Raw genomic sequence first — 15,908 nt, forward strand, 5'->3', positions numbered from 1 at the left:
GTACAGTGAGATTAGTACCACTGATAATCATAAACATCTCTGTTTATTGAACAAAAACTGGGTAAGAATGGTGCGGACACTTTTTATTCACTACCTCAGATCACCTTCACAGAAATTCTAAACATCGCTGCTATTTTCTCCATTTTTAGGCTGGTGAATCAAGGTTTCTTCCAGGTAGAGGAATCTTCCCATTTCTGTGCAGTGAATAATTAGGTGACAGGATCAGAAGGACCCCTCAAACTGCCAGACAACCTACATGTTGCAAAGGACTGACAGAGAGCCTTCACATGATGTTAGCGGAAATGCGGAAAGTGCAGAGTTTAAGTTGGGGATGTTTCTATGGGGTGGCAGTTTCTATGAGGTCCAAAAAGACCATTGTTTTAAAGTGAGAAGTTGAAACTAATTCTCTGAAAAAAACTCGAGGGCTGATATGGAAAATAGCAAAAGTGGCTAGACTCCAAGTTGGTCGTTGTCAGATTTGTGGGCATTTGTGGGAAAATCAGAAGGTTTCCTGCCTGAGCAGTCATCTGTTGAGCGAGGCGTGTCAGAAGGAAATCAGAGACAGACACAGGTTTACATGGTGAAGGCAAATTTTATTCAGGGCTATGACAATAGAGGGAAAGATACCCCAGCATGTGACTTGGCTTCATTCAAACTTCAACAGATAGGAATAGGGATTCACATCCAAAAAGCAGGGGGGTTACTGGCTGGTAAATTAATAAAGTCTGGGAGGGATTCTGGCTGAACCAATGTAACAGATTTCTTGCTAAAGGCAGCCCAGCATGATCTGATACCAATAGTGGGCAGTGAGGAAATTTGATCAGATTTTTGGGGTCATCAGATATCAAGCATGGGGATTCTTGCTGGACTGACCTATGGTTCTTATTGAAACTAGATTTTACAAGGAAGTACACAGACAATCCCAGGAGAGGATCAGGAGCCTGAATAAATTTTGCTCAAACAAAGAACGTTTTCAGTTGAGGGGATTGTGTTGGGGCACTGGGTAGACTGTGCAAACGCTGATTTAGTGAAAAGTGCGGCCAACTTGGGAACAGGTGAAAGTCACTGATGCTGGGCAGGGAGAGCACAGGCAGGTCACGTGGGAGTTGGAATGAAGACGGGATCCTTTGAAAGATTTCCATGATCTGATTAAGAGTCTCACACCCACTGTCATGGGTTCCTGGAGATAATGTTGTCAGTGGACAAAGGAGCAAGAAGGGAGAGAGCACAGCCTGCATCCTGGCCTGGACAGAGCAGTCGGGTTGGAGACCCACAGAGGTGGAAAGACACAGGAGTCCCCATAGCCTTGGCAGTTTACAGGAGGCTTGAGGGTGGCCTCCAGAGGAGGAGGGCCGCTGGAATGCTGATTGGTCCACTGGGGTCTTGTTCTCTTTACGGTGATGGGTTGCTATGACCTGAATGTTTGTTCCCCGTCCCCTCCTCCACCTGCCACAACCAAACACACGCACATCCCACAGATTCTTCCGGTCACTACAGTGTTAACAGCCACTTTTTAGACTCTGTGTCTGTGTGTGTGTGTGTGTGTGTGTGTGTAAGGTCATGGAACGCTGACCACGTATGGACATCCATGGGCTCTGGGATCCACTCAGTCCCACCTCCACCCCTAACCATTGTCCCTCCACCGTCTCAACTGCCTGGAAAGGATTAGATGGATTGAGGGATTTTGAGATGGGGGATGACGCTGGGTTATCCAGTGAGCCTCACATAATCAGAAGGATCCTTAGAGAGGGAGACAGAGAGGAAAGAAGATGCTACACTGCTGGGTCTGGAAATGGAGGAAGGGGACACAAGCCAAGGAATGTAGGTGTCCCCTGGTAGCGGGAAAAGGCAAGGAAAGAATTGACCCCTACAGGGAACCCAGCCCCGAGAATTCGCTTGAACTTCTCACCTCTAAAGCTGTAAGGGAATAAACTTGTGTTATTTTAGGACAGTGAGTTTGTGGTATTTGTTACAGCAGCAATAAGAACTAGTACACCACCTTTCTGGACCTTTAACAGACCTGCCGAGCTCCTTCTCAACTCGAAGCCTCACATATGCCATTTCTGCAGCCTGAGCCACCCTGTCCTCCCTCCCACCTGTCCCTGCACCTGGCTCATCCATCTCAGCATTCTAGTCTCAGCCTAAATGTCCCCTCCTCAGGGAAGCCCTCGCTCACTAGCTCATGTCTCCATGCCCCCATTACTGCTCTCATGCACCCCTTTAGTTCAGCACAACCTCAGCGATCTCCCTTATGACCTACTGGCCCCCAAGGTCCTCACTTCTGTAAGCCTGTCCCCCAACGTCACCCTCTCCTGAATGCAGGAAAGGGATGCATTCACATCCCTTTCCTGCTGGACAGAAGGCTGTGAGGCCAGAGGCTGCCTTGACCATGGCTCAGTGGATGTTTGTGGGGTGAATGGATGGTGCAGGAGGCGTGAGGAGGCCAGCTGGCTCCATGCCAGCTATCTCTTATGTCTTCTACCCACCCTTCCTCTATTCCGCATTCATCATATCACTCATTCATTCAACAAACATTCCTGGAGGATATGTACCGAGTTGTGAGAACTTGGAGTCATGTTACCTCTCTGGGCCTCAGTTTCCCCTTGTGTGAAATATGGGAACTTATGGGTTCTTCCAGTTACTCTTGACTTTCAAGTCTGTCTTCTGCACATACATGACACTCCTTGTGTCAAAGGGCTTTATTTGTGGGCTGGAAAAGAAAGGAACTGTGGGTTTGGAGGAGGGGTAGAAAGTATAAAACACAGACCATGATTCCAAGGGCCGCTCAGATCGGCTTGATTTAAAATTCTGGAAGTATGTGCAGCCGCCTGCTGTCTGGCAGGTCCGACGGTGTGGTGGGTCTCCACGTGATTCCACCTGTGCTGTGATGGGGTGGCAGTTCTCAGGAGTGTGGGACAGGCTGCAGGCGATGGGGAGGCCCCGGAATCGCATGCTCCCGCTGAGACGTAGCACCAGAAGGTGGTCTGGGGTAGGAAGAAGTGTAAATGCTCTCCCTCCGGGTGGCCTCGGGTGATGGGAGCCATCTCTGCTTCAGCTGCTCGTAGAGTCCGTAGTTTGTAGGGGGAGCTGCAAGGCAAACCAGAGTCTGGGTGAACAGGGCTTAGAGGAGGAGGCTAGTGTTGATGGGACAGGAGAATGGTTGGTTGGACCCTGCAGGTTCTCCCAGGCTGCCGTACCAGGGAGCTAGGCTGGCCGTGCACCAGAGGGGAGAAGGAGGCTTGCAGGAGGGTGGTGGTCCTGCCAGCGCCTCCCCCCCCCCCCCCGAGAGCCTCAGGGTGTGGCCTGCTCCCTGTGTACCTAGGAGGGACCAGACACTGTGAGAAGCCTTGGAAAATTCAGCCCCATGACCTGATTGAAAGTGTGGCCCCATCAGTTCCTGGATAATAACTGCCCCACCCCAGTAGGGAAGGAAGCAGCGCGAGCTTGGGAGAGTGACCTTGAGAGAAACCCTTGCAAAGTAATGTGTTGTGACAAGCGCTCACTCTCCACAAAAAGATAAGTGCAAAGGATAGGGGCAGCTTGAAATGTAAGTCAGATCAAGGCACTCTCCTGGTAAATCTGTGCAAAGTCTTGTTACTGAGGGAAGGACAAAGTCCACACTCCTTATCGTGGCCTGTGAGCCCCTACCTGGCCTTCCTCTACCCCTGCTTAGCAGCTTTGTCACTCGCTCTTGCCTCCCCTGGGATGTCCTTCCCTCCAATTCCTGCACAGCTCCCTCCTTCTCAGTTCAGTTATTTCCTCCAGAAAGACCGTCCTTTTTCATCCCATCCCAACGAGAATCAATATACCGGCCTCACTTTCTCTCCGCTACCCGTTTTCTTTTCTTCATACCACATATCCCGGTGCAGTGCACTGGATCTTACGTTATCTTATTCATTAATGATGTCTTCTGTGTCTCTTCATGAGGGTGTCAATTCCCTGAGGGCAGGAATTCCTCCCTATCTGTCACTGCTGTGTCCCCAGATACTACAATAGGGCATGGCACCTGGGGATTACTCAGTAGTATTTATGAAACGGATGATGGATCTGAGTGTGCAGTGATGCTGCGCCCCACCACCTGTGCTCCAGGTAAACATGGTGCTGCAGGTGACAGTTTCATCACACAGCAACATCATCCAGCAACACAGGGAGAGGGCAGGTGGCCTGGAGGTAAATAGGACTCTTTCCCTATCTTCTCATTCTAATGCTTTTCTGGAGTCTGAGTCACCTGTGAGGTTCTTCCGCACCAGGTAGGCACACCTCAGCCCTATGCAGCTATGAACCCTTTAGAGCCCAATAAAGGAGGCGATCCCGAATTATAAAGATACCGAGAAGGGGGAAGTCAGCTTTCTCTGGGAGCCACAGCGACCTATGTCTATCCCACGTGCGGAGCCGGGGCAAGCTTGGGTTATAGTTATGCCGGTTGTAATGGTCGTCGTACGTGCTGATCAGATGGTGGTGCGAGGGCTCCTGGTGGTGAGTGATCAGGTGTTTGTACGGGAGCCCCTGGAAGGACAGACACAGGGCACATGTTACCAATCAGAGGAAGGCATCCACCTGGCTGTGGCTGGAGACAGAATCTGCCCGCCATGGAGATCTGTGGTGCTGAAGGAGAGGGGTCCCCCATGGGAGTGTGGCTGCCTGAGCCTTGGGAGCCACCAACAGGAAACACACTTGTCTGCCCACCATGACGCAGTTCACCTTCAAACACACATCCCACCTCAGCTGCAGTCAGCTCTCTGCGTGAGGAACTCCCAGCCTATGCCAAGACAACTCATCCCGAGAACGAGCTAGGGGGATGCAGTAAAATGAAAGTCAGGATACCCAGCTGAATAGGGGAGTCCGGGCCATCTCATTGCATGCCCTGGGGATCTGAAATTACCCGCTTTGATCTGTCTCAAGTCTCATCCTTCCAAGCGCCGATTTCCATGGCAAGTGAAAGATGTTAAATGCCGAGCCTGACGTCTGCACCTTCTATTTCAATCAGTTACTATGGGAAGAGTCAGCGAATGCTCCGTAAATTGCCTTCTCCTGCAAAGGATTTATGTCTCTCTCAGCTGGCAACTCAGGGGGTGATTTCTTTGGTGGGGAGTTACTTACAGGGAGAAGAAAGCCGTGTTCTCCCGACTCTGGGACGTTTGCCTGAATCGGTGCTTTTCCTAAGAAAATCCTCTTGGCCCTAAAAGGGAATCCTAGAGGACTGGGCTGATCTACAGGGAAGATAATGTGGATTTCCATGCTCGTCCTCTTGTCTGGAGTCGCGGGGAGGTCTGTGCCTACTACAGCCCCAAAACACCGGCTGCACCGAATATTTCAAGTTGTGGTTCCATGAATCCGTCAGATCACAAGGCCAGAGGGAGACACAGGGGGATGGGCACAGACATTAAGCAGGGGTTCCCAAGGTCCACATCACCAGGTGTCTGGAGTATATTTCCAAGGTCAGGGAAAGCAAGTTGGAGGGGTTCTCAGCTATCTTGATCATGCACACAAGATTTTTGTTTTGATCAGGTACGGTAAGCTGACAGACATAGAGACAACTACCTTTGAAAGAAGTCTATCACTTACAATTCCCAAGAGGAGGGGGCATGTCACATCGCACAGGACCACATGGGAAGCACAAGGGTCAGTCAGGAGGCAGAAGGACTGAAGGTAGAACATGGCCCAGAGCCTTCGTTGCGCTTTCCAACAAAGGAATGGGCAAAGCAGGGTAGGCATGTTTGAGAAGTGTAGGATTGCACAGTTTGAATAAATTCAGGGTGTCTCTGGTTGTCACTGCCTGGGCCTGGAATGGGGAATATTGGCCTCGCATGTGAGCATTAGATAAAGGAGGTGATTGGAGGGATGGTCTCTGGATTGGTTGGTTTGCATCTGAAAGGCATGACGGCAGGCAAGGTGTTTACTGTCCCTAGGAATTAGCTAACCCTGGGAGGGGCAGCCTCTCCAGCATGAGCAAGACCCCTAAAATATCAAAGTACAATACAGAACATAAAAAACATGATTAAAACACCTGCCTAGGGGATAAAAACTCCATTGATCCATGGTCAATTGGAAGAGCAGTTGCAGCATTTGCCAAAGGGAGGAGAGTAAAGTGGGGAGGGAGATGGAAATGGAGGCTGTCCCAGTAGGGGAGCACAGGATGGAGCACACAGAGGAGCCGACAGAACTGAAGCAGCGATGTGGAAGTGATGCTGTGTCCAGTGTCCTCAGCACACAAACAGGCTATTTGAACAGAATCCCTAGAGACAAATATCCAATTGCTGGGTTCTGTTTTGTGTATGTGTTGGAGGAGGTATCTTGATTTTATCCAGGCTCTATGTGTGTGTGGTTATCCCTCATCAGGCTTTGTGATGGGACAACAAATGTCTTTAAGAAAGGGCACCAAGGGGCTCCCCTGGTGGCGCAGTGGTTGAGAGTCCGCCTTGCCGATGCAGGGGACACGGATTTGCGTCCTGGTCCGGGAAGATCCCACATGCCGCGGAGCGGCTGGGCCCGTGAACCATGGCCGCTGAGCCTGCGCGTCCGGAGCCTGTGCTCCGCCACGGGAGAGGCCACAACAGTGAGAGGCCCGCGTACCGCAAAAAAAAAAAAGGGCACCAAAGGTGTATTGAGAGTTAGGCTAAATGCCTCATGTACATTGATGGTTAGGGGATGGTTAGGATTGTGGGTTCTAATTTTGACTTCCTTGTATTCAAATATGTTTGTGTCTTCAGTGCACACTAATGCTAATGGTTGGCAGCACCAAAGCATCAGCACGGTCCGAGGACCATGCAGTGCGACCCAGATATGACAGCACAAACCAGAGATGCCGTCATGGTCCAGGGATGCTAGCACAGAACTGAACATCTGGCACTGTTTATACTGACATGAATCCCCAAATGCAGAAGTTGAAGAGTCAACTCTGGCAGGTGGTGAAAAGGGATCTGAGGAGACTTTTTGCTTGATTTCTTGATGTGCTGAGCAGCCCCCTGTTCAGTCCCTTACCGACAGGCTACACAGCTTCAGACAGGACACTCGCCACCCTTGGGCACATTTTATCTGAAAATGAGCGTGCTGAGCTGGACAATCCCTTGGGTCCCTTCCAGCTCTAAAATGCTCCATTCTGAAGGATGTCCATCCCTCATTCTGTGCCTCCCTGCCCCCACCCTGAATTTAGGCAAAGGCAGGGTTGTGTGGGATGGGAGTGAGGGGACAGAAATCACCTCTATGAGCAGCAGGCTGGCAGAAGAAATAACTTGGGGGAACACCCAGATCATGGTGGGGACAGGGCATAGTTGTGCACCCAGTGGGTGAGCACCTACAAGCTTATTCTCTCCAGGCTGAACCTGGTGGGAAGTACCCATGAGAGTTGATATAGGAAGAGGCTTTCTCTCCTGTTCCTGGAAGGGCCAGGATCTCTGAGCCTCTGGAACACTCTCACCTAATTTGATAAATGTCTCTAATGCCTGGTCTTGGGCGTGGAAGGCATGTTCTGAAGTTGCAGTGCCCTGCTCCCTGTTCTGAAAGCCTGGAACACAGCCACACTCACAAACAGGCACCCAACAAGTGAGAGTTCACTGAACAGTCCTTGACTTTTCATACAAAAGAACAGGACGCTTGGGCATAGCTGCTACAAACACTGTTCAAACATCACCACCACTTAACTTTTGGAGTATTTTGTGTGATTCCTGACTACATTCACCTTAATTGAACACTTACCTTTGTTTGTTTCCCATATTCTTTGCCTGCACCCTGTTGGAAAAGTGTGAAGGGAGGGGGGAAATGGCCCAGGAAAGTGCTGGGATACCAGCCAAGGGGAATGCTACCAGCTTGAGATTAGATTGACATCTGTCCACCCAGTAAATAAGAGTGAGTGACATTGGCAGCCATCTGGCTGGGGAGGGTATTTAATGAGGTTACTCCTGAGTTTCTAAGAGGGAAATGGATCTAGAAAGAGTCTGGCTGTTAATGTCTCCTGAGCATTGGGAGGGAGTCAGGCCTGAGTGGGGGGTCCCGAGCCCTCTTACCTCAACTCTCCTCTTGCTGTACCACCTGGAGGTCTGGTCCGGTTTGTGGCCTGGGAAGGGGATATACTCTTTTCTATAAATGGTCTGGGGTGTTTTCTCAGTGGCTTTGGTGAACTGAAAAAGACCAAATATTCAGGACAGTTTCTGTGATGCCCCTTCTCAAACTTCTGCTGCATGCCCTCAGCTCCCAACCATTGGAAGCTGGGCAGAAAAAGGGTAAATATGGACCCCGGGCATCCTGCACAACACAGGCTTAATTGTGCCCCCCTCCTTTCCAGTACTTGAAAAGGAGTGTGCTCAGGGACTTGGCAACCCCCCAAGAGCCCTTGGGAAAGCTGTTTTGGTGTCATCTGACCATATCTCATGGTCACCCCTGTTTCTGTTCTCTCCTCTCTCCCTGCTCCTCCCTCCTGCTTGTCTCCTCCCTTTCTTTTTCTCCTTTGTTGCTCACTCTTCCCAACTCTACTCTTTCTTTCCCCCATTATATTACATTTTTGTGGTTGATTTTGTTTTGAAATTCATTGTGGTAAAATATGCCTAATAAAAGGTACCATTTTAACTATTTTTAAGTGTGTGGTTCAGTAGCATTAAGTACATTAACAGTGTTGTGCAACCACAACCACCCTCCATTTCCAGGACTTTTTCATCCTCTCAAACTGAAACTCTGTCGCCATTAAGCAACAGCTCCCCAATCTCCCCTCCCTCAGCCCCTGGCAACCATCATTCTACTTTCTGTCTCTGTGAATTTGACTACTCTATGTACCTCAGATAAGTGGAAGTGTAGAGTATTTGTCTTTTGGTGACTGACTTATTTCACTTAGCATAGTGTCTTCAAGTTTTATCTACACGGTAGCATATGTCATAATTTTCTTTTAAAGACTGAGTGATATTCCATTGTATGTACATGCTCCATTTTGTTTATCCATTCATTCGTCATTGGATTACATCTACCTTTCAGTTCCTGTGACTAATGCTGCTGAGAACATGAATGTGCAAATATCTCTCTTCAAGATCCTGCTTTCACTCTGTTGATAGTGTTGATAGAGTTCTTTGATGCATAAAGTTTTTAATTTTGATGAAGTCCAATCTATCTATTTTTTTTCTCTTGCTGCCTATGTTTTGGGTGTCATATCCAAGAAATCACTGCTAACTTCAAGGTCATGCAGCTTTTCTTCTATGTTTTCTTCTAAGGGTTTTATAGTTTTAGGTCTTGTATCTAGGTCTTTGATCCATTTTGAATTAATTTTTTAATATGGTGTGAGGTAAGGGTCCAACTTCATTCTTTTGCATGAGTATGATGTTAGCTGTGCTTTGTAACAATCTATTTTAAATTGATCCTGACTTGCCTTAACTCAGTAATAAAAACTCCACTCCTTTAGAGTTCTGCCCTCTCCCATTTTATGTTATTGATGTCCCAAATTACATCTTGATCTACCATGTATGCACTAACATGGATTTATAATTATTTTTATACACTTGGGTTTTTTAATCATGTAGAAAATAGTGGAATTATAAACCAAAATTATAATAATAATGGTTTTTAGATTTGTCTGTGTATTTATCTTTACCAGAGGTCTTTATGCTTTCATATGGCTTCAAGTTACTGTCTAGCATTTCTCCATTTCAACTTCAATGACTCCCATTAGCATGTCTTGTAGGGCAGCCCTAGTGGTAATGAACTCTCTCAGCTTTTGTTTATCTGGGAATGTTTTAATTTCTCCATTTTTGAAGTAGAGTTTTGCTGGCTAAAACAGTATTCTCAGTTGATAGTGGGGTGGGGGTTTTTGTTGTTACTATTTTTGACCCCTTTAAACATATCACTCCACTGCCTTCTGACCTGCAAGGTTTCTTTTGAGAAATCTAATGATAATCTTATTAGGGTTCTCTTGTATGTGATGATTCATTTTTCTCTTGCTTCCTTAAAGATGATCTCTTTTTCTTTGACTTTCAACAGTTTGATTATAATTGTCTCTGTGTGGGTCTCTTTGGGGATTATTTTATTTGATCTTCATTGAGCTTTTTGGATTCGTAGATCCATATCTTTTCTTCCAGTTTGGGAAGTTTTCAGCCATTATTTCTTCAAATAATCTCTCTGCCCCTTTCTCTCTCTCTTTTATCCCATAATCTGTATACTGGTCAGCTTGATGATGTCCCATAAGTCCTTGGGATCTGTTCACTTTTCTTATTCATTTTTCTTTTTGCTCCCTGGACTCAGTAATTTCAAATGATCTGTCTTCAAGTTCTCTGATTCTTTCTTCTGCTTGTTCAAATCCACTGTTGAATGTCTCTAGTGAATTTTTTTTCAATTTAGTTACCGAATTTTTCAATTCCATTATTTTTGTTTGATTCTTTTTTATAATTTCTATCTTTCATTAATATTCTCATTTTGCTTGTATATTATTTTCCCGATTTCATTTAATTCTTTGTCCATATTTTCTTTTAGATCTTTAAGCATATTTAAGACAGATGGGTTTTTTTTTTAATTCTTTTAAATTTATTTACTTTATTTATTTATTTTTGGTTGTGTTGGGTCTCAGTTGATGTTGGTTGGCTTTCTCTAGTTGCATCCAGCAGGAGCTACTCTTCATTGAGGTGCGCAGGTTTCTCATTGTTGTGGCTTCTCTTATTGAGGAGTACAGGCTCTAGGCATGCGGGCTTCAGTAGTTGTGGCATACAGGCTCAGTAGTTGTGGCACACAGGCTTAGTTGCTCTGCAGCATGTGGGATCTTCCTGAACCAGGAATCAAACCCGTGTCCCCTGCATTGGCAGGTGGACTCTTAACCACTGTACCACCAGGGAAGCCCCTAAGACAGGTTTTTTAAAGTTTTTCTCTGGTGCTTCCATTGCCTGCGCTTCTTCAGGGACCATTTCTGCCACTTTATTTTCTTCCTTTTAGTGGGCCACCTTTCCTGTTTCTTTGTATGCCTTATGATTTTTTTGTTGAACACTGAGCACTTGAAAAAAACAGCCATCTCTCCTAGTCTTTGCAGACTGGCTCCACTCAAGGAAAGTTCTCCACTAAGTAGCAGGGCATGTTCTGAGCCTTGGAATTGGCCAGGTATGAAGGTTTAAGTTCTTCTCAGGACTTTTCTGAACATGAGCATGCATCCTCCTTAGGCCTCTGTGTGTGTGTGTGTGTGTGTGCGTGCGCGCACGCGCACGCACATGCATGCGCACACTTTTTATTTCCCCTGTGTACATGGCTGCTTTAAAATGCCTTAATTATCTGAGGAGTCTCTTCCTGGCTTCTTCTCAGAGCCTTCGATGTTCTGTTGCATTCCTCTACCTATAATTTCTTGCCCCCAGACATTTGCAAGTTTGTAGTCCCCTGGCAGCTTTCATTAACTGTGACCACTGCTGCTTTTCAAGCTCTTCCTAGCCTAAAATATGAACTACCCACTTTTCCCTGTCTGGTCTCTTGAGTTAGGCAGAACAGAGACCAATCCCTCAGGCAGCTTCCAGACAGGTTACAATGTTGCTCCACTCCCTCTGGGTTCCAGGGAGGGAGCTGGGAGCTGAGCCACTGCTTCCCCCACACTGCACCACACTGTGCTGGGGAGGGAATGCAGAAAGGGCAAGTAAAAATGCCATGGAATCTCCTACTATTTTGAATGTGGCTTTTTCTACTGGGCATTTGATTTTTTGCTATAGACCTTTGTTTTGCAGAGCTCCCATATAGTTGTTTCAGTTAGGCTATAGTTGCTTTTTAAGTGTTTCCATGAGAGAACAAGGAACCTGGAGCTTCTTAGCCTGCCATCTTTCTGACATCACTCCAACTCTGCTCTCTTTATGCAATCTCCTCTAGGCGTTGGACCAGTCCATAATATCCCTGGGTACTGCCTTGCCCACAGGAACCTGAAGGGACTGCTCACCCAGTCCTTCTTGCCCTTGGATTACACACCCCTACTCCCTAAACAAAGCCAAGTGCAGTCAGGGCTAAAAATGGCCAAAAGCCACATCTGACCAGAGGGGTGGTAAATGCTCATGTTCCCCCATGAAAACAGCCTTTTCCAGTTCTCAGAAATCACCATCAACCTTCCCCGCACTTGCATCAAAGCTGCCAATTCTATCTCACCCTCTTTCCCTTGCCTATTTTCCAAGAAGACGTGAGGATGTCTAGACGTCTCTGCAGAAATTTAAGTGGGTCAGTCTTGATTGCCACGAATGAAGATATTCTATTTTAAGTAGGTCAATTCGGGCAAAGTATTTTGTGATGACCTTTAAGGTACATGGGAACACCAAAAGCCCATTTGTTCTGCTTTGAAAGTGAAAGCTGAAATGCACAGGCAGGGCAAGGTTGCATAACAGGTGCCAGAGAACAGCAGTTCATCCCTGGACATCAACACAAGGAGTCAAGCCTGCCTTGGCAGGTAACACGTCCTGGGAAGGGCCAGCCCAGGGAGAGCAGACATTCTTCAAATCAAGGTGCAGTGGAATTAGGGACAGGGAACACTGGGTGCCTAGAAACACTCCACTGAATATGGAACTGCAAGGCACAACCATATTGACACCTGTGCTATGAGGTTTTCAAGATGTAATAGGGACCTTGATGATTGCTTGAACATAACTCCTCTATGTATAGCACAGTGCCACCTTCTTAAGATGCAGTCACCTATGGCCCTTTGAAAATAATAATGTCCTAACTCCTCCCTCTCCCTAGCAGGTCTCCCTCTGAGCCCTCTGTCCACCTCCTCTTTTCTTACCATCTTCCTCTCCTCCAGCCAGTTTCCAGTGAGCACTCTGGTTGAATACTTGGCCTCAATCTTCCAGCTCGGAGTGGAGAATGACTGTGGACTTACTGCAGTAAGAAACTGCATGGTAAGGATTTGCCCCAAGCTTCTTTGACTTAACACAGTTTAAGGTTTCGGGGGTGGGAGATGTTATGAAGTTGCTGAGTTTGGGATGCCTTTTTTTTTCTTTTCATCAGTCAAAAGGAGTGGTAGTAGATGAAACTCTACTAACTTCACAGAATAAAAGGGCCTTGAGAGTCCACTTTCAGCCTCCAGGGAGAGGTGATGTGATCTTGGATTCCCTACTGTTGACTGTCTCCATGGTGATAGACTCTGAGTATAAATACTCTCCTTAAGGGGGCAGCTGATTCTTCAGGAGCAAAATTGACACCACAAAAGCAAATCAAACCAACAACAATCGCCACAAAAGCAGGAGGCAGAAGGACCTGGTTTCTATGTCACCACCTGATAAAAGGCATCATCTTTGCTGCATTTTTACAACTAGAATGAGTTGAGATGATCACATTCTACTACTTAATGAGTGCTGATGTGCTAGGCCCATACTGAGACTTTTACATGTACTCACCTGTTTAATCCTCAGAGCAGCTCTATGAAGCAGGTGCCAATGACTGTACCCATTTTATGGATGAGGACACTGAAGCAAGGAGGGATTAAGTAGCTGCCTCAAGTCACACATGTGGAGAGCTGGGATTTAAATCCGCTCTGATTCAGGTCTAAACCACTGGGCTCTACTCACTGCCCATCTGGCCCTTTGCCTAAGGGGCTTGAGGAAGAATCCTATCTTTGTGGTCAAACTAATAAATATTGTTCATTCAGATCATCTCCATTCATTCATTCCAGAGTCATTCTAGCAAGCATATGCCACATCCTTGGCACTGAGCTGGGGCTACAATGCATCAGTGGCTAGACCAGGGCCCCATCCCTATAGAGCTCAGTCCAATGGGATAAAGACCATGATCTTGCTTATTCATTAAGCCAAAAAATCAGGAACCACCTAGATATCTATCAGCAGAGAGCTGATTGTGACACATCATATAAAAAAATACCCTGTAGCTGTTAAAAAATGCTGACATAGGAAGATGCCTGCAATATATGGTTAAGTTAAAGGAGCAGAGTACACTGTAGGCTTGCTTGCCACAAATGAAGACATTCCATTTCAAGAAAGCAATTCAGAGAAAGTGTTTTCCAATGGCTTTTAAACAAAAATAGAGGAAATCCAGGAAATTATTTGTTCCATATTGAAACTAATTATGTGGCAGGGAAAGGACATGGAAGATGGAGCAGAGCAAACTTCTATTTGGTAGGTACCATAGTCTGGGCAAGTCTTGAGCCAGGAAGATGGGCTATCCTTTCAATCAAAACCCAAGAGAGCTACGTGTTCTGTATAATTCCATTTTTTAAAACTTTTTATTGTAAAATGTAACACAAACATGAAAAATTACTTTAAAAATAAAGGTACAGAAAAAATGAATTCTAGTATACAAAACCCCACCAGCATGTCGGTCAAGAAATAAAACATTCCCAGCACCCCAGAAGCGTTCCCATATGCCTTCTTCCACTCCAACCTGACTTCTGTGGCAATCTCTTCCTTGATTTTCTGTATATGCTTAGCACCAAAGGATGCATTCCTAAACACTCAAGCTTAGTATTGCCTGATTGTGGACTTTAAATGGAATCCTCTAGCATGTATTCATCTGAGTCTGAATTCTGTTCCTCAATATGGTTAATGCTTTTAAGAATCATCCATGTTGCACGTAGCTGTGGTTCCTAAATATTTTTGGACACAGAACATGTCTCCTAGTAGCCAGATATAGCCATTTCTCTAGGGCACTGGTTCTCAAAATTTCTAGTCTCTTAAAAACTATTGAGGACCCAAAGGGCTTTTTAAAATGTGGATTATATTAGTGGTCTGGAGCCAGATTGTACCAGTTCGTGAGAGCCAACACTACATTCTGTAGTCATGTTGGTAGCTTGAAATCAGTCATGACAGGAATATTACACCACAGAATTGCCCGACCCAATGAATTATATTATATATTAATTAGTGTTTATTAATTTATAAGTAACAACAAACTTTCAATCTGTTGTAATATGTTGTTTTGTTTAAAGGAGAAAATCAGTCTCACATAGATATGTAGTTAGAAGAAAGAGAAATATTTTACTAGCCTTTGCAGTTAATCATGGATATTCTTTGCTACTACACCAAAACTCAACAAGTGGCAGTTTTTAAAGTTTAGTTGCAGTGTGGAATCTGAAACTATTCAGTGAACTCTTTGAGCCCTATTACGTTAAAATCCACTGACTGGGGCTTCCCTGGTGGCGCAGTGGTTGAGAGTCCGCCTGCCCGACGCAGGGGACGCGGGTTCGTGCCCCGATCCAGGAGGATCCCGCGTGCCGCGGAGCGGCTGGGCCCGTGGGCCGTGGCTACTGGGCCTGCGTGTCCGGAGCCTGTGCTCCGCGACGGGAGAGGCCGCAACAGTGAGAGGCCCGCGTATTGCAAAAAAAAAAAAAAAAAAAAAAAAAAAAAATCCACTGATTGATCTTGTGCTTTGGATAGATCTTTAACCCATTTGTAATTTTGTAACATCATGGTGGTCATTTGGAAAAGATAATTTTACTGAGCAGATCTTCCAAATGTTGACGTTTCATTATACTATATCCCAAAATAATCACATTTGCTAATATCCCTACTGATATCATCAGAAAAGCATCTATTAGGAAGTTGACAAGCTCACAGTGGTAGATACAGGCTTTCCAAAATTCTAGTTTTAGCTTGAAAGCTCAAAATTTTTGTCATTGGCAACAACTACTGACCATTGTTTTCCTTGAAGTGACAGCCTTCCATCATTCATTTTTGAGAAATCATCTGCCAAAGGTTCCAATTCGAATAACCATGATTTGTCTGCCAGTCATTCTTTCAGGTAAAAATTGTGTTTCATTAAAAAACAAAACAAAACAAAACAAAAAACCTGGGAATTCTCTGATGGTCCAGTGGTTAGGACTCTGAGCTTCCACAGCAAGGAGCCCAGGCTGATCCCTGGTCAGGGAACTAAGATCCCACAAGCTGCAAAAAAAAAAAAAAACAGCTAATTTCACTCATAACTCAAACAATCACACACAGAGTGTTCTTTCTCAAGAGAACCATTGAACTTGG

The 15,908-nt window shown here is 45.9% G+C and overlaps 1 protein-coding gene across 1 annotated transcript; it reads right to left on the reverse strand.

The window, feature by feature from the left end:
- Nucleotides 1-2,902: 2,902 nt before the first annotated feature.
- On the reverse strand, nt 2,903-12,820 carry CFAP107 (cilia and flagella associated protein 107). Its single transcript, XM_030865706.2, has 4 exons — nt 12,707-12,820; nt 8,004-8,117; nt 4,329-4,506; nt 2,903-3,087 (listed from the first exon to the last, which is right to left on the reverse strand). The coding sequence occupies exons 1-4, from the start codon at nt 12,818-12,820 to the stop codon at nt 2,903-2,905; spliced, it is 591 nt and encodes a 196-aa protein (XP_030721566.1).
- Between the last annotated feature and the right edge of the window lie 3,088 nt (nt 12,821-15,908).

This window comes from Globicephala melas, chromosome 1, assembly GCF_963455315.2.
Source record: "Globicephala melas chromosome 1, mGloMel1.2, whole genome shotgun sequence".
Taxonomy (NCBI): Eukaryota; Metazoa; Chordata; class Mammalia; order Artiodactyla; family Delphinidae; genus Globicephala; species Globicephala melas.

Coding starts and splice junctions, on each gene's coding strand:
- CFAP107 (XM_030865706.2), bottom strand. CDS start 12,820: ATGCAGTTTCTTACTGCAGTAAGTCCACAGTCATTCTCCACTCCGAGC. Junction 4,507..8,003: donor ACAGCAAGAGGAGAGTTGAG/GTAAGAGGGCTC, acceptor CTGTCCTTCCAG/GGGCTCCCGTACAAACACCT. Junction 3,088..4,328: donor AGCTGACTTCCCCCTTCTCG/GTATCTTTATAA, acceptor TTTGCCTTGCAG/CTCCCCCTACAAACTACGGA.